This window comes from Sebastes fasciatus, chromosome 20 (assembly GCF_043250625.1).
Source record: "Sebastes fasciatus isolate fSebFas1 chromosome 20, fSebFas1.pri, whole genome shotgun sequence".
NCBI classification, from domain to species: domain Eukaryota; kingdom Metazoa; phylum Chordata; class Actinopteri; order Perciformes; family Sebastidae; genus Sebastes; species Sebastes fasciatus.
Genome location: NC_133814.1, coordinates 9550434 through 9573251, shown reverse-complemented (window position 1 = coordinate 9573251; position 22818 = coordinate 9550434). Strand labels below are relative to the sequence as shown.

General features: G+C 42.1%; 2 protein-coding genes across 14 annotated transcripts in view; one reads left to right on the top strand and one right to left on the bottom strand.

Moving 5' to 3' along the window:
• grid2ipb (glutamate receptor, ionotropic, delta 2 (Grid2) interacting protein, b) overlaps positions 1 to 5630 on the top strand; it is a 50878-nt gene extending 45248 nt beyond the window's left edge. For all 10 annotated transcript variants that reach the window (XM_074620807.1, XM_074620803.1, XM_074620804.1 and 7 more), the window contains 7 exons: positions 626 to 822; positions 904 to 1059; positions 1143 to 1229; positions 1325 to 1454; positions 2550 to 2668; positions 3305 to 3469; positions 4461 to 5630. In XM_074620807.1, coding sequence (XP_074476908.1) covers positions 626 to 822; positions 904 to 1059; positions 1143 to 1229; positions 1325 to 1454; positions 2550 to 2668; positions 3305 to 3469; positions 4461 to 4532 — 926 coding nt within the window. In that variant the 3' untranslated portion in view covers positions 4533 to 5630. The remainder of the gene's footprint in view (positions 1 to 625; positions 823 to 903; positions 1060 to 1142; positions 1230 to 1324; positions 1455 to 2549; positions 2669 to 3304; positions 3470 to 4460) is intronic.
• Positions 5465 to 22818, bottom strand: part of arhgap17a (Rho GTPase activating protein 17a) — a 36867-nt gene continuing 19513 nt past the window's right edge. For 2 of the 4 annotated variants that reach the window (XM_074620812.1, XM_074620813.1), the window contains 16 exons: positions 22091 to 22202; positions 21270 to 21346; positions 21047 to 21164; positions 20348 to 20416; positions 20064 to 20145; positions 18861 to 18988; positions 17187 to 17298; positions 16305 to 16386; positions 16078 to 16158; positions 15854 to 15967; positions 15634 to 15725; positions 14366 to 14513; positions 13766 to 14020; positions 12896 to 13044; positions 11224 to 11772; positions 5465 to 8808 (listed from right to left, as the gene is read on the bottom strand). In XM_074620812.1, the coding sequence (XP_074476913.1) occupies positions 8660 to 8808; positions 11224 to 11772; positions 12896 to 13044; positions 13766 to 14020; positions 14366 to 14513; positions 15634 to 15725; positions 15854 to 15967; positions 16078 to 16158; positions 16305 to 16386; positions 17187 to 17298; positions 18861 to 18988; positions 20064 to 20145; positions 20348 to 20416; positions 21047 to 21164; positions 21270 to 21346; positions 22091 to 22202 (2317 nt within the window). In that variant the 3' untranslated portion in view covers positions 5465 to 8659. The remainder of the gene's footprint in view (positions 8809 to 11223; positions 11773 to 12895; positions 13045 to 13765; positions 14021 to 14365; positions 14514 to 15633; positions 15726 to 15853; positions 15968 to 16077; positions 16159 to 16304; positions 16387 to 17186; positions 17299 to 18860; positions 18989 to 20063; positions 20146 to 20347; positions 20417 to 21046; positions 21165 to 21269; positions 21347 to 22090; positions 22203 to 22818) is intronic. The other 2 variants (XM_074620814.1, XM_074620815.1) reach the window with 1 other exon arrangement.

Genomic DNA, 22818 nt, shown 5'->3' with positions numbered 1-22818 from the left:
AATAACCACTGCAGACCACTCTATTTTAAAATGTAACAATGATTAAAATTGAGTAATAAACATGAGGAATTGATAAATATATATATATATATATGCCAAAGCAACAGTAAAATACTGTAATTCAAGTGAAAAGGTATTTTCTTTTTACATATATTTAGGTTTCAGATGTTAACAGTGTGAGTTGTGTATTATTAGGATTTATTTCTTCATGGTAATATCTTGACTGCCTGGTATACAACAAGTGTAAATAGCATACTGTATATAACAAAACATAAAAGTAGTAGTAATTACTCAATTTGGCAAAAAACATTTTGTTTACAAAGTCAAGATAATCAGATGTGACCCTGTTATATTATGCAGACTATACTAAGTTATACTGTGGATGATGGGTTCATTTTTTTGTGTAAGAAGGATTTTTTTTTCAAATTTTCTACTGTTAATTACCAGGTTTATGCTGGGATTTTTTTATTTAATAATCAATCTGACACCATATAACATAGTAAGAAATATGAATAATACACAGTGAGAAATACCACATCATCAGAGGGTGTTAAGGTTCTATCTGAAGTTGGCATAAATGACATAAACAGTGACATAAATCCTCCACGTCTCCTCCTCTCTGCAGCCATCCTCATCGCCCACCTGAAGCTCTCCACCGGCGAGCTGCGTCAGATCTTGATGAACATGACCACCGACAGGCTGGAGCCGGCTCACATCAAGCAGCTGCTGCTCTACGCCCCGGACGACAACGAGGTCAAACAGTACGAGCGTTATGAACAGGACCCGGCCAAACTGAGCGACCCCGACCAGTTCATATTCCAGGTACGCCAACAGAAAAACACTCAACCAAATTGGAAAAGAAAAAAAGAAGGAATGATTTGAGTGAATAAGTTTGTTTCTCAGATGCTGATGGTGCCCGAGTATAAAACACGTCTGCGGAGCCTCCACTTCAAGACCACCCTGCAGGAGAGGACGGAGGAGATGAAGGTCGCGTACGATTACATCTACAAGGCTTCAGTGGAGCTGAAGAGCAGCAAGAAACTGGCCAAAATCCTGGAGGTAAACACCCAGAGCAGGGAATGTAAAGCAATCAGTTGTTAGATTATGAACAGCGGTCATTAAGTGTTGTTTTTTGCTCACAGTTTGTACTTGCAATGGGGAATTACCTGAATAATGGCCAGCCCAAGAGCAGCAGGACAACCAGCTTTAAGATCAACTTCCTAACTGAGGTACAGCAAGAACAACCTGTGCTTCAACCACGTTATGCTCATCCTAATTTTGTTTTTTTAAGTCATTCATTCTTTCCTTTCTATCTATCTCGCAGCTAAGCACAACCAAAACAGTAGACGGGAAATCCACCTTCCTCCACATTCTGGCCAAGTCTCTGTGCCAACACTTCCCTGAGCTGCTCAACTTTTCCAGAGACCTGACAACAGTGCCTCTGGCAGCCAAGGGTACGATGATGTTACAGCAGCAGAGCTCTTTAACTCTGCTTTCCTTCCTGAAAATCATTTAGTCGCAGAATGTAGTTGCACCTGATTTAATGTAGAACTATGCTGTTTGTTCAAATGACTGTTTTAAAGAGGACCTATTGTGCTTATTTTCATGTGCATACTTGTATTTGGGGTTTCTACTGAAACATGTTTACATGCTTTAATGTTCAAAAAACACTGTATTTTTCTCATACCGGCTGTTCTGCAGCACTTCTTTTCACCCTCTGTCTAAAACGCTCTGTTTGAGCTCCACCCCCTTCCTCCCGAAAAGCCCAGTCTGCTCTGATTGGTCAGCTGGCCCACTCTGTTGTGAGTGGTCAACCGAACCAAACTCTTTGGTCTCAACTCCAGCTCCGCTCTAACTAGCTTTGTTTGAAGGCGTGCCAAATTAGCTGCAATGCAAGTGTGTTACTTGGTGACATCACCACGTTACGGAAGAAAAGGCGGGACTACAATCAAGGCGTTTCAGGCAGTTCAGGAGCATTGTTTCTGTGGGGGAGAGTAACTCTGCCCGCTCTTTGGCCTTTGTAACTTTGCAGACCTTTCACATGCACAAAAAAATATATAACACATTAAAGGAAAGGGCAAAGCACCAAAAGCATAATAGGTCCCCTTTAATCCATCCATCCATCTGCAACCGCTTATCCCGTTAGGGGTCGCGGGGGGGCTGGAGCCGATCCCAGCCGACATTGGGCGAAGGCAGGGTACACCCTGGACAGGTCGCCAGTCCATCGCAGGGCTGACACATAGAGACAGACAACCATTCACGCTCACATTCACACCTACGGGCAATTTTAGAGTCCACAATTAACCTAACCTGCATGTCTTTGGACTGTGGGAGGAAACCGGAGTATCCGGAGAAAACCCACGCTCACACGGGGAGAACATGCAAACTCCACACAGAAGGGTCCCAAGCCGGATTCGAACCTGCAACCCTCTAGCTGTGAGGCGCCAGTGCTAACCACTGCACCACCGTGCAGCCCCTTTAATGTATCTCTTTATAATAACCTGGTTGTTAAAAGTCTGATTTCTAATATTTCCATGTATCTTGTTCAGTGAACCAGAAGGTCATCACAGCAGAGCTGAGTGACCTTCACACCACCATCCTGGACATCAGGAAGGCCTGTCTGAAGATCCCGCCCACCTCCGAGGACCACTTCGCCTCCGTCATGAGCGTACGCCAACAGCTACATCAAAACACTACATATACTTTTTCATGGAAGTTATTGATTGCTGACATTTTGTGTCATCTAAGGAATTATTTGACATTTTGGGACATATAGTTCACTTTCCCGCAGAGGGTTAGATGAGAAGATCGATACCACTCTTTTAAAGGCGTCCTTCTGCAATTTTCTATTGCACTTCCTTAAAGTTGAGGGAATCACAAGAGACGTATTTGAAAGAAGAATGGTATGAATCAAAGAAACAGACGCCGAGATATCCTGACTCTTAATCCCTTTTATGAGCCATGCCCTCAAAACTCTGGAAACTACATTTCCCATAATACAACACAATAACATCTTTTGTTAGATCTCCATGCATGGTAAAAGCACACATCTCTGAAACACCTCCAGTTTGTAATGCAGGCTGTATTTTATAAATGTGTGGTCTGCTAACCCAAGCTGAGAAGAAATAACCCTGATGACGTCATCAGGGTTATTTTCTCAGACTTTAGAAAGCTCCTTCAGAGCCATAAAACACATTATACTGTTTACACAGGCTGAGTAGAACTCCTCTTGACAAGTAAACTGACTTTGATGTGTAAAAATCGGCGGTGTGCCTCTTTAATGTGTGACCTTTTGCACTCACAGAGCTTTTTGGAGAACAGCCACCCTGCAATCCAGTCTCTGGAGTCCCTGCAGACCCGAGCGATGGAGGAGTTCTCCAAGGTGGCCTCCTTCTTCGGAGAGGACAGCAAGTCCGCCAACTCAGAGTCCTTCTTCGGCATCTTCGCAGAGTTCGTGTGCAAGTTTGAGGTAAGCTTATACTGTATTTCTTCTGCTGTGTCGATAGAAGCAGCTAAGATACTTTTGACTAGTTCCTGCAGATGAGCAGCTCATATTTTGATAAATGCAGCCGGTGTTTGACAGATTCAAACCTCCAGAACAGATAGTCATTCAGCTGGTGCTCTCACACAGACTCGACATTTTTGTGGCACACAATACCATGACTATTTCGACATTTGTTTTATGACATACTATACTAAGGGTCTTTGAGTCCTTGAAAAGCGCTATATAAGTTGAATTTATTATTATTATGACATTTTTGTCTGACATTTTTATGGCATACTATACTATGACTTCGTATATGACATTTTTATGGCACACTATAGCATGACTTTTAATGACATTTTTTTATAGCATACTATTCTATGAATTTTTTTATGACATTTTTATTGCATAATATACCTTGACTTTTTATGATTTTTTTTCAACATACTGTACTATCACTATGTATGACTACTACTATAGACTTTTTTCAACATACTGTGTTATGACTTTTTTAGGCATAATATAATATGACTTTTAATTTGATATTTTTTATTACATACTATACTGGGACATTTTTAGGACATTTTTATGGCATATTATACAATGTCTTTTTGTGATTTCTTTTTTCGATATGCTATACTATGACTATTATAATTTTTTTCGACATGAGATACAATTACTTTTTTATAATTTTTTCTACATACTATACTATGACCTTTTTTCACTTTTTCCGACATACTATACTATGACTTTTTTATGGCATATTATACTATGACATTCTCTATGTCATACTAAACATTTTTCATGCCATTTTTATGGCATACTATACTACAACATTTTCTTTCTGACATAGCTATAAAGTGATTAAGCTGCAAAGTGCTGCTGGCTTTGGAACAACCAAATGTGCTCCAAATCTGAAAATAATATGGTTAAAAATAAGAATAAATCACATGAGATGATGGGTTTTGTCTTGCAGAGAGCTCTCAGTGAGACCCAGTCTCCAGAAAACCCCAGAAGCCCCAGACTGTCTTCCCCTCTGGCCTGGTAGAAGCAATTAATGCGGGCGGATGTCGGGGCCAAACCGACAGGCCGGTCGGCTCCATTTTTCACTCTGCTCTCCACAACCAAAGTGCCAAGATCACACAAACACAGAGACACTCAAACCAACGGGAACAGAGATCACGTCATCTATAGCAAAACAGAATGGAAATACACTGTATTTATCTGTAGATAATCACAACGGATAATGAGTGCCCCCGTGTGCTACTTTACTGTTATTTCAGGTGCTGGGTAAAGCAGGAACATTCAGGTGTCCAACAGGTCAACAAGAACTCACCGCACACTGACGACTCAAACCAGTCTTTTACATTATTTACATCTTTTTAACATTACATTGCAGATGGTAAAAAGATGCATTACGGAAACCATCCGTGCACATTTGCAAGTTTGCATCTCGATGCTGCATTACAAAACGAGATGTAAGTAATGAAAACAACTGGTCTGGATATTTAGATTACTTGCTATGTTTAATACATGATTATATAAAGTTTATATTTTCTATCAGATCATATTTGAAAACTGTAAAGATTAAGCGTAGATGTAGGCTGACGACAGTTATCTAGAAGCAAGGTGATGTAGTTTAGTTAGCGTGTACAGAGCCAGACAGTTCACACAGCGGTGCATTCACTGCCTCCCATATAGCATGATTTGATTTAGAAATAGTAGATTTAGATTAGTTTTTCCAACATCATGTATCCACATTTGTGGTCTAGACTTTTAGTCATCATCACAGATGGAGTTTTTAGACTGCAGTCATCCCAACTGGACTCAATCTTGATCATAAACCACTGAAATCTGTCCAATCAAGCCAGTTTGAAGCCTCTAAAAAACAATAGGTTGGAGTGCTTTGTTATCAGCCATTCAGCATCGTGATTTGTCAGCCTTTCGAGGACTCCAAATTCATTCAACAACACATATTCATTTGCAAAAACATCACTCAGAACACCTTTCACAGCGAGGCAAACGCTGACTACATCAGCACATGGTGAAATCTGGCTCCAAAATCGTCTGAACGTGTGGGTGAAATGTCTTGTTTTCATCAGTAGAGAAAGATGAGAGGCAGCTTTAATGTGAAAAAAGGCCGAGTTATGCGCTCCTGGCTCAGAGAGGGCCGCTTAATAGATCTGCACTTTGTCAAGCATCTCTCGAGTGTTGTAGAACGCAGCCCGGCTTCAACAAAGTGGGTGGCTGCTGAATGAACGCATGTAGAAAGAAAAACATCCTACTGTAAATGGTCATTTCCTGCTTATTCTGGTCGTCATGGTGATCTCCTGACTCATCTACAGTACAGTGTACCTGTAGCTGTGTTGTATTTATGTCGATGAACTATTGTTGAGGTTGTAAATTTACAGTTTTTTGCTATGCACTTGCTCATCATTTTTTCATTTTGTATTGTACACTCATGTGTCCTCGTTTATTTTCTTATTCAAGAGTGTCATCAGGAAAATGTACCGTTTTATTTATTCTTTACGCGCAGCTTTAGTCAGGCTTACGAGGCGTCTCGTAAAAATGCAACCCTAGCTGCTACTAGTGTGGTAACGGTGTTTCTTGTCCGAAATCAATTGCATGTTGGTGCAGTTAATGTATTAAGATGTGCAGCTGGTAGCATTTCCCCTCCCTGGATATTTAGGTTTAAAAATAAATACAGTTCTGTTGGGTCTAGTTTTATTTATTGGTTGCCTACAAGGCTCCCTTTTATAATCGTTTTATATGTTTTCATGGGAAGTCGCTCGAGATTGTTTGACCTTTATGTTTTGTTCAATGCTTTCAAATGTTTTTGATCTATAAAACATTATGCTTGAAAGTATTAAAACTTGTATTATTTATTTGTACACAAGAAGATGAACCATGAGTAGATTTAAATAGTTTCTTCATATACTTTATTTTTCTTTGGAAAGGGGGGTATAACCAAGCATTCATATTACATGTTTTTATTCCATATTTTAAGCTCACCAGACGGCATACATACAAAACTATGGAGCTTAAAAATGCAGCATAATCATTTCTAGTTCAATGGCGTTTTGTTTTGTCTTCCAGAGCCATCGAGATAGCGAGCTCTCTTGATGCGTTGGGGGGGATAAGGCAGCGAGGTACAGGATCAGAGAGAGGAGGAGGAGGATGGGATTATAATGCTTGATTGTCTCTGAAAAACAAAACATTTTCAGGGCAACTTGCAGCATCCAAGACTTTCTCCATTGGTACCATATCGTGGTCAGTTTCTCTGGGAACCTGCATATTACATCGGAGGCCAAAACAGCAAAAAGCTTTACACAGAAAAATACAACAAAGCATTTTTTTAAATCTTTTGACCTTTGCGAAATCTAACACCACATCACAACTGAGGCTTCGCAGCGCTGCGTGCCCTCAGCTCAGTGGGAAAGACTGAAAAACAAAAAAAAAAACTCTAAACCAGTTCACTAGGAAACCACTCCGTTGGCCTGCGCTCAAGTGCAACATCAGCTTGTTTATGCGTCTTTCTGTTCAAGGCTGGTAAGAATTGTCCTTTCACTACATTCGCTCACACGCAGCCCGTTGCGTTTTAATGCAAACACAAAAGATCGATGGAAAAAAAACAGAAAGGCAAAATACTGACTGTGTCCAGGCTGGGCGGGTGGTTAACCCCTGCTACTTCTGCTTATAAAAACCCAAAGAAATCAACCAACACAAGTTTAAATATACAACCTTTTTTGCGGAAACAAATACAAGACTTCTATTGCAGAGGGTCCAATTACCTTCCTTTACGTCCCTGAAACATACTTGTTGCCAAGACAGCTTCTTGGAAAATACTGTAGTACTAGGAGCCAAGTATATCCTCCATACAGTAAATATATAATGCTTATTACATGGTTCTGGGAGGAACCCATAAGGCATGATTTACATTTAAAGACTGCATTAATTACGTCAAGCCACAGGGAATGTGTTTCTTTTTCTTCTTTTTTTTTTAAAATCGGTAAATAAATACAGGAGTGAGAGGGGGGGGGAAAAAGACGGGGTTTCCATACAAAAATCAAGTGTTTGAGTCGACTGGAAACCTGCAGTCACCAGCTACACTTTAAGCAACAGTTTTTGGTTTCTACATCACCTGCTGACCTCTTCCCTCAACCCCCACTGTGCTGTAGAAATACCTCTATTTTTTATTTCTTGTTCTAAGGCCATTTTTTTTAAACATAAAAAAAAATAATACAAAACCTCACACCAAATTCCAAACGAGTCTCGTCAGTCCGTATTTTGGCATTCCCCCGGTCAGTACCCATGCTTTATATATTGCTCATCGTTGTCTGACGTGAATCGGCGGTCCTCTGCTGTTTGATTGTCTGGAGCTTGATCTGTAGGGAGGCGCAGTATAAGGATGGCGGTGGCGGTGGCGGTGGCAGTATACAATAGAGGATTTGCGTCACAAAGTTTCCTCATGACCACATCTGGCACCCAATTGTGGGAGGTCAAGAGGACTCTAAGTAAATAATGGCTTGTAACAGAGAGATACCTGAAGAAGATTGTGGCTGGAGGTCAAAGTAAGTGGTCTAATATGGTGTTTTAAAGGTCGCAATTAACAATTAATCTGCTGATTATTTTCTCAATTAATCATTTGATTAATCAAAATAGTGAAAAATGCCAATCACAATATCCCAAAACACAAGTTTACATATTCAATTAGCTTGTTTTTTTTGGTATTTTTGCGTAAATAAAAATATACCTAATTGTTGATGATTAATTATCTATCAATCAATTAATTGACTTTCAGCTCTAACTATGAAATATTACAAGTTATTTAACATATATAATACAGAGATAACCTGAAATAAGTATGTTGTTTTTTTTACTTTGGAATCCAACTGAGTGATCTTAATATGAGCTGCTACAAATAACATAATCTACTATCATAGCCATTGTTTACAAAGAGCTGTGGACCTCCAACATGGTTGCCAGGGAGGTGCATTTTATGTCACATTTAAAGTACTTCATACAGGGGTTGGACAGAGGAGGACATGACGGCAGAGGAGGGCTGCAGATATGGGCTGGGACGAAACACGAGCAGACTAAATGAGCTGTGTGTGTAATGTGAGAGGAGGGATTGCGTGAGGGGTGCTGGACCGGAGCGTGTCGTTGTTTCCTCCTTTATAGGACAGTGCTCTCAGAGTCCAGGTCACAGTCTTTGGGAGGAGGCAGGTAGGAGAAGGAGGAGGAAGAGGCCGGCGCTGGCTGCTGGTCTACAGCGAGCTCAGGGACCAAAGCTCGACTCAGCCCTTTGAAAGACATCGCCGGGTCTGGATGACAAAAGACGAAGATAAAAAAATTTAGTAAACAATGACAGCTATGGAAAACGTATTATTTTTTAATAAAATCAAAAAGATTGTTTCAGTTTCTTTTTGTGTTAGAAAGTAATACGTTTTTCATGCAAGCTGGAATTCACACAGAAACATAAACATCCTCAAAAAGATAAACACACCATTTTTAAGCTCATGTTATATGAACAATGGCCATAATCACAAACATGTGCAGCTTCAGCTTTATATGAAAAACATTTAAAGCTGTTGTAATTATGCCATCCATTGCAGCTGTGTAATAGTTTCCATAGCTTACACAGCAGCAGGGACTCAGCAGTGAAACAAGCAGCTCAGTCGGGGTGAATGGATAGAACAGCAGGTGGCGGTGTTAGGCCAGAGACTGTCAGCAGCGGAGCAACAAGCAGTGAAAAAGTGGATGGAAAATGTCAAGTGTGGTGAAATTTGAAGTATGGAGGAGCAGCTTAGGATTCGTCAGCTGTGTGATCAGAACTGTACAGAAAAAATGGTGCTGGAAAGCCCCAGTTTACATCTGAACATACGGTTTGACAAAAGAACTAAATGTGTATGTAAGATACAAGCTGATTGTACATTCTGAATATGTGCATCATATTCAGCTGGGACATTAGTGACAAGACAAGAACATGCATGTAAGTGTAACACATGCATGAAACAGGGGCGCTGGTTTTAAGACTCACAAATCATTACATAGAATGACTGACAGTATAAAATGCTTCACGTTAAAAAAACTAGAATTAAAGTTATAGTATAGCATGTCATAAAAAATGTAATAGTCATAAAGTCATAGCACAGTATATGGAAAAAAGTGATAATAAAAAAAGTCGTATGTCGGAAAAAAACATGAAAAAAAGTCATTGTGTATCATGTTGAAAAAAGTCATAGTATAGTATGTCAAGAAGCAGTGATAAAAATGTCCTATAGTATAATATGTCAAAAAAACGTCATTGTATAATATGTCGAAAAAAATTATAAAAAGGTCATAGTATAGTATGTTAACAAAAGTGATAAAAAAAGGTCATAGCATAGTATGTCAAAAAAAATATATATATAAAAAAGGTTATAGTATTGTATGTCGAAAAAAGTGATAAAAAAGCCATAGTATAGCATGTTGAAAACAAAATCATGAAAAAAGTCATTGCGTAGCATGTTGAAAAAAGTCATAGTAGAGTATGTCAACAAAAGTGATAAAAAGGTCATAGTATAGTATGTAAAAAAATATATATAAAAAGGTTATAGTATAGTATGTCGAAAAAAGTAATACAAAAAGTCATATGTCATAACAAATGCCATAAAAAAATCCTAGTATAGTATGTCATAAGAAATGTTATAAAAAAGTCATAGTATAGAATGTCATAAAAGAAATCCTAATATATTATGTCATAAACTAGAATTACTGCGTCACAGTTGTATACCCCCCAACCAGTCAAGTTGCAGTTCACATCCATGTCTGTCCATCATCATCATCCGTCCATCATTTGTGCAAAATTGTCAAAGTTGACATATACATTTTTGAGTCATGGTCAAAAACTTATTTTGTGAGGTCACAATGAACCTTAACATTTGACCACCAAATTCTAATCAGTTCCTTTTTGAGTCCAAGTGGATGTTTGTGCCAAATTTGAAGAAATTCCCTCCTGGCATTCGTGACATATCCCGTTCACGAGAATGGGACAGACATATGGACAGACTGAATGGATGGATGTACAACCCAAAAAACATGATGCCTCTGGCCACAGCTGTCGCCGGCACAGAGGCATAAAAACACAACAAAAACACAATCTCCCCGCTGACAGTTGAGGGTTTGAAAATGACCAATTTGTAAATTTAATTCCACATGTGAAACGTTTATTTGGCCACTTTCAAACCCTTATGGTATTACTGATGATATAACATTTCACTGACTGTGAATGAAGATGAGTGACTCATGAGAAATGATAGCCCTGATGGAAGACATGTCTTATTGCATATGGTGGTCTTTTATAGTCATTATCAACTCAAGCGCCCATTTCTAGCATTTAATATGAAGTTCTGTTTTATGAACATTTTGAGCCGTATTAAACATCAGAAATGGGTCGCTTACTTGATAGTCCATCCAGCACTGTGATACACAGTGTGACAGTCATGCATCAGGGCTATATGTACATGATATCTGACAGAGGCAGCAGGCAGAACAAAATGACTGTGGTGATGATGTATGGTATCAAGAGGCAAACAAAAAAAGTGCAGGTGCTGCTACTGAAAAACAACAAACCTCTCACAAGAGGCTCTTTAACCTGTGGAGGTATTACAATGCAACACTATTAGAAAAAGAGAGCACATTCAGCAGTGAATTCAAAGTTTAGATGCAATAAACTACATAAGAGACAATACACTCACCCATCATCTTGTACGCGGTGGCACAGATCCCATTGGTGTCACCGGCCAGTGTGGTGGGCTGGGGCGGCGGCGGGATGCTGGGTCTGTTCCGGGGTTTAGGGACGGGTCGCGGCCGGGGAAGGGAGCCCGACTGGTAGGGAGACGGGGACGGAGGAGCTACATCCTGGGTGGTGGCGGAGGGCGGAGGGGTGTCCGGAGGGGTCGGGGTGCCCGGAGGCGAGGGGTCCGCGCTGTGCTGGTCCCCGCCGGGCTGGCCGTGCGACGCCGGCTGCGTCGGAGGGCTGGCCTGCGACGGAGGCTCCGGAGGCGGATGGCTGGGCGCTTGGATCGGGGTCTGGTTGTTGGAGTGGCGTCTGGGCGTGGCACACGGCTGTGAGTTGGGGGAGTTGGGCGAGGTGGGCGAGTGGCTGGAAAGGGGTCTGGGAGTCGGGCTGAGGGACTGGGACGGCACTGAGGAGGAGGAGAAGGAGGCGTGGTTCGCTGGATTACAGGGCTGGCTGGGTGGAGGGTTCGTCGGCTTGGGAGGAGCAGGGGCCTGCTTCTTGGTACCTGGAATTTGATGGTGAATCTTGTGATTATTGGTGGAAAAGAATAACAAATATACAGTCCAACAATATACATGTCTGTACGGTAAATATGAAGCTACCATCAGGAGCCAGTTAGCTTAAATTTGGCATAAAGACTGAAAACAGAGGGAAACAGCTAGCCTGTCCAGCCATGGAGCTTTGTCCAAATGAAACAAATCTGCCTACCAACACCTCTAAAGCTCACTTATTATAACACTATATATCTCGTTTGTTTAATCCGTACAAAACCTGAAGCTAAAAAAGACAAAAATGTGAATCAATAAATGGTAAAAATAAACAGTGTCCCTGCAAGTTTGGTCTACCTTTGACTTCAGTCTGAATTTAGGAATTAGGGCTGCAACTAACGATTATATTTTTGTAAAATAATGTTGATTATTTTCTCAATTAATCAATTTGTTTTCTGGTCTATTAAATGTCAGAAAATGTCAGAAAACGTTGAAAAATGTCAATCAGTGTTTCCCAAAGCCCAAGATGACGTTCTCAAATGTCTTGTTTTGTCCACAACTCAAAGATATTCAGTTTACTGTCACAGAGGAGGAAAGAAACCAGAAAATCTTCACATTTAAGAAGCTGGAATCAGAGAATTTAGACTTTTTGTCTTAAAAAATTACTCAAACCAATGAATCAATTATCAAAATAGTTGCTGATTAATTTAAATGACCTACCAACTAATCGTTGCAGCTCTATTAGGAAACACAACACATCTCGACAAAGGGATAAACTGTCGAGTTCATAAGGTCGTATGAGTTCATGAATGTGGGCTGGTGCTATGCAATAGCAGAGCATTGTCAGTGATCAAAAAGGGCTTTAGAATCAATTCTCCGTTTTAAAGAGGAAGCAAGTGCTCGTGACAGTGAAGTGAAAATCGGAGCGGTTACTACTGTACGTGCTGGACTAGCTGTGAGCAGAACATCTGAGATTAACTCAAAAGGATGGATTAGCATTCTTTGGTTTTGGTTTTGGTTTCCCAAAATGGAAGTTTTTTTGAATGTCCTCATGTCCAGTTGCCTTAAAACTTCTTATGACCTGTAAGACTGACTAGCTTTAAAGAAACATTTGAGCCAGATTATCATACAGACTCTTACCTCTGCGCATCATATGCGGACTGGGCCCCATGGATCCAGCCCCGGGGGTCCCAGTGCCCAGCTGCCCGGCAGCGTGGCCCCCTCCTCCAGAGCCGTTCCTCTGGAGCAGAGGGGTCGGGGCAGACGTGGAGTCACGTAGCTTTGGGTTGCTTTAGAGAAAGAAAAAAGAAAGACTTTTAAACCTGCAAGCTTTCTGAAATGCTGGGTGTTGCTTTGTACAACAACATCCACCGCTTTTTTATTGAAGGTTAGGGCTATTAGAAATAGATAAAGCACAATCTTAAAAGTGCTGCAAATGATCACAAATCTCACAAATCTAATCTGGGTGTCTCATCGAAATCTAGTCTGTAGGACCGAAAGAATGCTGAACTGAATAGTGCCATCTGTCTGGATATGAAGGTTGTCCTTTCACCAGCTAAATCAAAGACACCCTTCAGCCGTTGCATAACAGGCACCAATGTCCAAGGCTTTTTCAAAGCAGTTTGGGCCAGTTAGTGTGAGGCTGCTGCTGATTCCAGTGATTCGGGGAGAGAAAGCAGAGGGATGGGAAGTCGAGAGGCCCTGAGAGTGACCGTTTAGCAGAATGACAGCAGCCATTGTTGTGCTGCGTCTGTGGGATGAACTACAGACGAGTCTGCATAGCTGGAACTGGTGGTGGTGGTGGTTGGTGGTGTAAGAAAACTTGTGGTTTTGCAGGAGAAACAACAAGCTGCACCGTAGTGACCAAGAGAGGAGGAGGTGCCAGTAAATCATGCATTAATAATACCTCAAGAAGCACTAGTCTTCCTATAACATCAAAGTATAAAAAGTGTGTGTGGCATGCTGTGTCGTTCTCCGCCAGCAGCAGAGATGCAGAGAGGCAGCCCTTACCTCAGCTCCTCTGTGTGCTGGGCTAGAAGCTGCTGAGCGGCTGCGAGAGCAGCCAGACTCTGTGCCAAGCTTTGCTGGGAAGCGTCCGGCCCTGAACCCCCTGATGGAGCTTGTGGCTGGGGCTCGGCCGAGGGCCCCTGCCCCGGAGCCTCCACAGGGGGTAAAGGCGGCTGGAAGGCAGGTGAAGTGTGCTGCTTTCTACCTAAGGTGTTACTGCCTCTACGGAGGGTGTGGTCCGAGTGCTTGTTAGGGGTGCTACACCGGGGGGGGAGAGCAGGGGAGACAGTGAAGGAGAGAAAAAACACCAACGTTTTGATCACAAAAGTCACAGATTAGACGAGGAGAGAGAGAATCACCATAACCCCAGAGCACACAGGACAGAAGTCATTAAAAAACAGTGTTATGGTTCATATTAAACGGATTCTACCAAATCTATGTGCAAGAAGCAAAAGAAAGTGATCGGAAAAAAAGCAACTGGATTAAAGGCAGAATTATTTCCAATTAATTGGAATAAGTAATGAATGTTGTGGGCCACAGAGAAGCCTTTGGAAACAAGGAGGGTTTTATGGTAACTGTACTAAGCAACTCCAGGTTGATTACTTGTCTTTGCGTGTTGTGTCATTCTCCGGTCCCACCATACTGCCAGGCCTCTTCCTCTCAATGGTGCCACTGTCGTAATCAAGATGATTGTTGTGGTTGGACGCGGGCGTGGGCATCGCAAACATGCCGGACACATTGAACTCCACATCTGTAGGAAAGACAAGAGAAGACAAGACACCCAGTTAAAGTTAAAAACTAAAGGAAAACTCAAGTCATGATCTTAACAGATGCTCATGATCAGCTTTGTTCTTTAGCTGGCATGGACACGGTTCATGCCTTCATTTTCCTTTATCCTTGTTTGTGGCACCTTGCCTACCTAGCGTATAGTTTGCAAACACCCTTCACAGGTCAACAGTATACCACAGAAGAGAGACACAGTCATGCTTAGACTCATTCATACCAATGGGCAATTACAAGACTCACATCCTTAGATTGTCTAAAGACTGTGAAAGAACCTCCCACAGAAATAACCAGTAATTAACCACGGTCGATTTTTGATAAATAATAATCAGTAATGTGGATATAATGACTAAGTACTGCTAGAACAGTCTGGTAAGTTCAGAAAATTCCATCACTTTACTGTAATGCACTAAATGCAGCCTTTAAAATCATCAAAAGACAACAATTTAGCCACATTACGATATCCAAAATCTAACGATATCTAGTTTCATAGCACGATATCGATATAATATCGATATATATTGCCCAGCCCTACTCTGTATGAGCACCAGAGATGGTCCTTCATACAGAGACTAAAGGCCCGCTGGCTTTGATTTGCCTGCTAGATAAACCATGACAATAACGCAAAATGTTTGGACCAAATAAGTTTAGCTTTGACTTGCATCCCAAAAAGACAAATGTACAGAGGAAAAATAATAACTGTAAAAAGTCTTTCTCCAATAATGGTGGTTACAAACAAATTGATTTATGGAAAATATCTTGAAAAAGGCAGCTTAGCTTACCATTGTGGTACTTGACCGACTTCTTCAAAAACACAAGCTGAATTAAGGGGGAATATACGACATCTGTTTTGTACGTTTTCATTGTAGCCTTTGGGCTGACCTCCAAAGTACAAACCACAATTTGAGCCAGAACAGACAGACACAGCAGTGATTTGAATGTTTTACTGCTGACTCTTTCTTTCTTTCTTACCAGGCAGTTAATATCAATCGTATTCACCGTGAATCCCTGGTGTATAATAAGCCCTGATTGGCTACAAAGAAAAAAGAAAAGAAAAGACTGCTGCAGAGGAAAACTCAGAACCCTACCCTCAGGAAAGAACCAGTCAGCATGCTGGATGATGGGCTCAATGATGGCCACCACGTGCACGGAGGTAGCTGCAGCCATCTCAGCCAGACTCCTGGGAGGAAACACATACAGATGAGCACAAATGAGATGCTTTGTAACATAATGAAGGGCTTAAATAAGCTCAAATGACAGGCTATCCTCTCTCCGCCCTTGTTTTAAACATGTAACCCCCACTCTCACCCCTCAGTCTTGGTCCACAGCAGGTTGGGTCCGAGGACGATGGCGATGTTGCTAGGAGTCATTTTGTTCACCTCGCTGTCCTGAGCCAGTTTGGCTAGAAACTTCACCAGATACCTGCAGGAAAGCATAGAGAGCACAGGTTTAAACATTGTCTCATACAACAGAAGAAATTAAAGCATTGCTGTCGTGACATATCTCACTCTATAGGTTTAAAAAAAACTAACCTCATGTTGGTTTTGTTGTTCTTTGGTAGCTGATCACAAACAACCCAGAGTGCCTGGAGCCTCTTGTCTGGGTCTGACACACTGGAGAGATAAAAAAGAGAAAGCAGAGCATGTTATTAGTCCAGTCTCTAGATTAATCATCCTGTCATTTAGTCATCGCTGTACAAGTGATAGAACAATTCAATATTGGTACATTTTATTCCCAGTGATAATGTTATGAGCCTTGCCTGGATGCCTGGATCCATTCCTCGTAAAGCTGGTACGACATTAGAGGTTCAGGGAGTTCCCTCAGGTAGGACTTCAGTGCTCCTGAAACCACACATCCACGGATATGCTTTTAATATTTAAAGTCACTTTTCCAGGCAAACAAACATAATGAAGCTTCCCCTGGGTGATATCATTCAAACTGTTATGGTTTAAAGGAACAGTGTGTAACATTTCGGGGGATCTATCAGCAGAAATGGAATATAATATTCATAACTATGTTTTCATTAGTGTATAATCACCTGAAAATAAGTATCGTTGTGTTTTCATTAGCTTAGAATGAGTCCTTCATATTTACATAGGGAGAGGGTCCTCTTTACAGAGTCCGCCATGTTGCTCCGCCATGTTTCTACAGTAGCCCAGAACGGACAAACCAAACACTGGCTCTACAGAAAGCCTTTCACATTTTTACGTTACCTGAAGACCACCGTATTTCTCCAACACGCTCGTGAAACTGCGCTAATGTGAGGCGCAGAGTGCAAAACCGTGGTACCGCCAGCCGCCGTCTGACTTCTGTTGCTCCTAAAGAAGTGTTATTATGGTAAGGGCGGCCTCTGAGCGACGACAACGGCGTTACCACGATTTTGCACTCGACGGCTCAAGTTACCTCAGTCTTGGAAAGGAAGGAGTGAGCGGAGGGGTACTCAGTTGGTTGCAATCTGCAACCACACCACTAGATTCCGCCAAATCCTACACACTGTCCCTTTAAATACATTTCAAATGCCCTAAGTTAACACAACCTTGCTCGTGTCTGGATTTGAACTTTAATAAAAATTAGAGAATTGGTCCAAGCGATATACCGAGAAACAATGAAATTCAAAAAATGATTTCAGTTTGGGGCGTACCAGCGACAGCGTGGGGGTCAGAGTAGAACTCCTCCAGTTGTGAAGTGGAACAGTCCAGCGCTGCTTTTAGCTTCTTTAGCTTGGACGCCCCTGCTGCGATTCTGAATAGACCCTGACACGCAAAAACACACACGGGACAAATAAACCACAGTAGCATTGCAAGCAAAACAACAACAAAGATACAAGCAGGCATTCAATGTGCACACAAGAAACCCTGTGCTTTCACGGAGACCTACACACCCAATTACAGCTAGACTCTGTTTAAATCCACGACGTAAACTCCCCCCGCCAGCTGCACATAATGAAACCTTAAAGCAAGCAAACACTCACACAGCACAGCAAGCTCTTTACTTTGACACATAAACAAAAGCCGTCTTCACACCATAATGACACAGACCGGACTCACCCGGGAATGAAAAGGTCGACAAATTATGCGCTTTGCAGTTAACACTTGCACTCTCTCTAGCTCTTTTTTTTTTTTGCACAGACACGTACACACATGTGATTTATGAACAGGAGACAAGTCGACTCTATTGTCTTCTAAATTTGTATCGGGGAGGGACATCACAAACATCTCATAATTCTTCACCGCAGCATAACGGGTGACAGTTTCTTTGGAACGGCGTTGCAGAGATGCAGTTTCCCCTGTTTACAGTTCGTCTATCCGCCCATCTCAGTGGGTTTAAGTTCATGAGAACAAACAAGTTTAAAGCTTGGTTTCAATTACTCCGATGACCAGCGGAGCCGCTAATCGCAGCCACAGCTCCATGTGACTTTTAATGAGCTACGCCAGCACTTCTTTTACTGACATGGTAAAAACGAGGAAAACAAAAGAGCAGTCAAGCAAACCAAATATCAAGGCACACAGCTATAACGTGTTAGCAAACAGCTGTTGTTGTGTCTCTGGCAAACTGATTGATCCAAGTTCAAAATCCACCTTCCTTTGAGCTCTGTTTTCATCTCCACCAACTTCTGAGAGAAATATCTAGAGCTCATGTTTGCTAGCAGCTTTTGTTCATCAGATTTCGGTGCTGGGCTGGTAACATACAGAGGGTTTATCAGAGCTTGCTTGCTGAGAACGGCTGACTGCTGCTCCTAAAAACAGACTCGATAACAGTGACTGAGACTCAACTGAGTAAATACGCGGGCCATAAAACCAAAACAGTGAGCTACAAAACAGTACTACACGACACAACCGACAACACAGCATCATGTATATTTAGTCAGCCAAGCTACAATTACAAGATTTGAGAGTCCAAAAGCATCACAACCCTGAAGCTGCATTCACACCAAATCAGGCATTGCGGTGATTAGAGCGGGGTTGTGCGGCGGTGTGGGAGTGCTACTTAAATGGCCCATTTGTGTGATGCCATGCTGCTAGTATGCTGGATCACATGAGTTATTGTCTGTCCACATCAACATCAACAGATTACAAAAAAAAACATATTTACTTTCAATAACTAACCAGGATGTGAGGCCTATCAAAACTTTCAAAAAATTTCACGCAACCAGCGTACTTCCTTCTTCTGTCTCTTATAGCACACATCTTACAGAACGAAAGGATGATCCATATCAGTTTGATTTCACTCAGCAGATCAATGCCTCCGCCTTTCTATCCATAGAGCAGAATAATCACGTAGGATGCTACGAACAGGGCAGGTTTAACCTCCTTACCTCTTCCTTCATGCCAGTCTCTAAGAGCATCATGACGCAGGCCTCTAATGGCAGTGCGACCTCCCTTCCACTCCTTTTCAGGTGTTCATCCAGCCCGGTGCCGAATGCAGGCTTCTCTGTCCACGAGTCTAAAACACAAAGAGAGCAATTAATGGTGACGAGGGAGAGGCTGCGATGCTAGACTAAGTTCATTCACATTGTTTCAAATACGAAAAGACATAAATCAAGTGTTGTTGCAGTTAGTGTCGTTGTGGATATAAGTCAAGTGACGCTGTTGCAGAATGACCCGTCTGTCACGCTGATATGCAATAAAAACATTTTTTTTTTTAAATCATCACTGGTCCAGGACTCAGTGTGAACAGGCATGTTGCTGGTCTGGATGGCAGATTTCTAGGTCAACACCTCTCCCTCAGGCCAGTTCCTAACCAGTCCTCACTCCCTGTACAGGGAGCTGTCAAATAATAACCACATGCTCCTTGTGTGTGTGTGTGTGTGTGTGTGTGTGCGTGTGTGTGTGTGTGTGAGCTGACGTGCTAGTGAACACGGAGGCAGAGGAGCGAGGAGGAGGAGGGGGGGAGGGCGAGCTTGCAAAACCCAGGTGGGTGTGATGTGAGAAGTGATGGGAGTGTGTGTGTGGAGTTCGTGAGTCATCGCCACATGCTGGGAGACCAGGCTCGTCTGGTTTAAACCACATGTGTTTAATACAGAAAAAAAACAAACTCCCTTGAATAAGACAAAAAAAATAGTGACGGAGCTCTGAGAGGAGACACTGTGTTTGTAAAATGGAAAATTTGATTATTTTAGGTGAGCAGGGCGGTAAAAAACAAAAGGCTATTCTTTAATATCTGGAACCTCGACCGCAACCTCTGCTAGTTAGAAAAACAGAGCAGGGTGATGTCATTGGAAGGTACAGTAGCTGGTTTCATTTCTCAAGCCGGTTGGAATGAAGTGAATAAGAACGTGTTTCTCCTCCTAGCAACTACTGTGTCGGCACACACCTTTTGGTAGTGCCTCACAGGAAAAGGTTTGTTTAAAAAGGGACCAAAACAACACAGGAACCAAAGGAAAACACTCGGGGGGAAAAAGGTGCATTCTTGTTTCAGGAAAACACGTAAAGAGGTCTCATGTTATGTGCCGCACAGAGCCCTGCTTGTATGTCATGTTTTGTAACAACGCTGTGTTAAATGGCTGCACGTATCATACCTTGCTGAGCCTGGATAGTTGGCAAGACGTTTTCCAACACAGTGAGAGACTTTCTGTGGTAATCAGCTTGAGCTTCTAATAGCTACATAAACAAAAAAACACAGGGAGAACTAGATTAGGGGTGAGTCGAATAAGACAAGCAGGAAAAGACTTGACAGCAAAGTAAATAATAAAAATGGCCGGCCAAGTCTGTGTTCCCCTAGTTACTCTGCAGCTGTGAGTTTTCTCACACATGCAAACACACATTTTTTTTTGGGCCTCGCTGATGACACGCTGGTACTCACTGTTACAAAGTAGCGAGCGTAGTCCCCTTCTTTTGAGAAGAAACTGTACATGTCTGCAGCGAGTTGATCCTGGGTGATAAAGACAGGGATTTAAACGGTTAGAGGACTGAAAGATGATCCTAATCACAGTCACAATATGCTTTTGCAATAAGAACGAAAAGTCATGGAAACTCTTATTAATCTATTAAAGATCTTCCATCTCCGCTACGCCGCGTCATCCATCAAATTAATGTGTATCTCAGGTGGCAGAAGGACAGACGTCAGCGGTCAGCTAAGCCGCTGGACTGTGAACTCCGTGAGTCATAAATCCTCCTGCTCTTGTTGGCAGGACTCGGTGAGACTGGGAGGGAGAACTTTTGAAGGGGAAACACAAGGCTGTGCGCTTCCTGGATAGAAATCCTGACGCATCAACGCAGCCTCTAAACACTAAAAAGTCACCAGTGATTCAGGTCAATAGATGCAAACACACACACACACACACACACACATGCTGAGCTGACGGGGCAATTATCAGTGTGTGCGTCAGCAAACTAGGTCAGAGGGTCCCGAGGGTCTTGGGAAGTCCAGTTGTTGCTGTGGTTATTCTTTTCCCGGTTTCAACGTCTGATAAGATCCGATTCCAGTTACTCCAACTCTATAAATGACCTCTGCTGTGGCCTGCTGGATCCATAATGAGTCATCAATATTCATGCTGGTTACCTTGCAAAGCTCCATTTTGTTCATGGCCTCATCCATCTCCTCCTTGAGTAGGTCAGCCTTGGCCGTCAGTGCTTGAGTGTTTGTTCCTGAGATTATCGACTTGGTTGCCTGCAACCATCTGAGTTCAGAAAGACAAGGGAGCATTGGGAAATGGAAAACACAATATCAAAATCAAACAGATTATACCCTGATGAGAGAGAGAGAGAGCTGTAGACAGACAAACCTTGCTCTGGCAGAATCATAGTCCAGCACCAGTTTGGCCAGCTGTTTCCTCTGCTTCAGGATGTTGGGAATGTCCACCTAAAACAAATTATATCCAAAACACACACAGGTTGAATTAACTGGAGTGAGAATGACAAAGATCTGACAATTGACCCTTCGCTTAGCCCCCCCAAGCTAAAATTGATTTCAGAGAGAAGCAGACAGAAGGGTCTACAATATGCCTTTGAAGGATACATCACAATGTCAAACTGATTCAGCAGCGAAAACAGGTTAAAAAGATAAAAACAGAAGCTAAAGCCGACAGATCACAGTGTAAAAGTGAACCACCACATCAACTGGCGCTCACGATAGACAATGAAATTAAGGTGTCTTGTTAGGAGCAACAACTGTAGCAGTTGTTTAAGAAACAACCCAAAATACAAGGCTTATGGATACAAAGATACACATGTCTGATAGCCAACAGTTACTAAAGTAACTATTACTTTTTATTACTATTACTATAACTGTTTTGTTACTATAGTAACTAAAGTTTGGTCTGTAATGACAAAGACAAAAGTCCCCATGTTTAGCTTGTGTTACCAAGATTGGAATCAGTTTTGTTTTGACTTCTCCTTCTCCCACCTCACAAGATCACATTACCACAAGAGGCCAAAGTGAGTCTACGTGACTAATACAAAAATGCTATTAAATAATCTATTCCACTATGAATAGACCAAAGAAAGCAAATAGTATGGGTGTGACTGTACTTGAAAAACAAGCCAAGAGCCATGAAATAATTGATGTTTAGTTGCCGTTCTGTCCAGAAGGTGTGCGGTCTCTCACCTCTGCTAGCTGGCTGAGGGGATCCAGAACGTCCTTCTCCATCTGCAGCTCATGTTGCATCAACTCTGACGCAAGGCGATTCTCTGCTTCGCCGCACACTTCCATCATCTTCCTGTTAACACACACACACGTATCAGCAACAAAAGAGAGAGAACGGTGTTAAAAATCACAACCTAGTCATTTATGCCTCATTATCACATCATAAGGTGAGGATGTGATATCCAGTTTCATCACACAGAAGGATGACAATCTGTTCCAGCTTTTCCTCTGTTCCCAGTCAATAACTGTAAGCAAAACCGGGTTACTGTGATGTCATCATTTCCAGCTGCCCAAAGCCTGGAGCGTAGCGGCCTAGTGACAGCTTATCTCATCATGAATCGGGGTTTTGGGCCACTAGTGTTTTTCCAGCAATGAAACCCCTATGCCTTGAAATACAAATAGAACAACACAATCTAAGCTGACGGTGGACACGGATGCATCGCATTTACCAGCAGACGTGCTTTCCTTTCCTCATTACTTCCAGACAGACACATGGTTGCTGGAGACATTCACTTTCTACATCCTCAACTGCAAACCGTCTGCTCCTGTTTTACGTGTTTCTCTCGGTCACGTCTCTCATCATATAAGGGGAACTACTGAAAAGTCCCATCAACAGAAAAACCGGGCAGATTGCTTGCCCTGGATGCATTGGCCTCATATTTCACGCTCTCTGGGGTGCATCTGCTCCG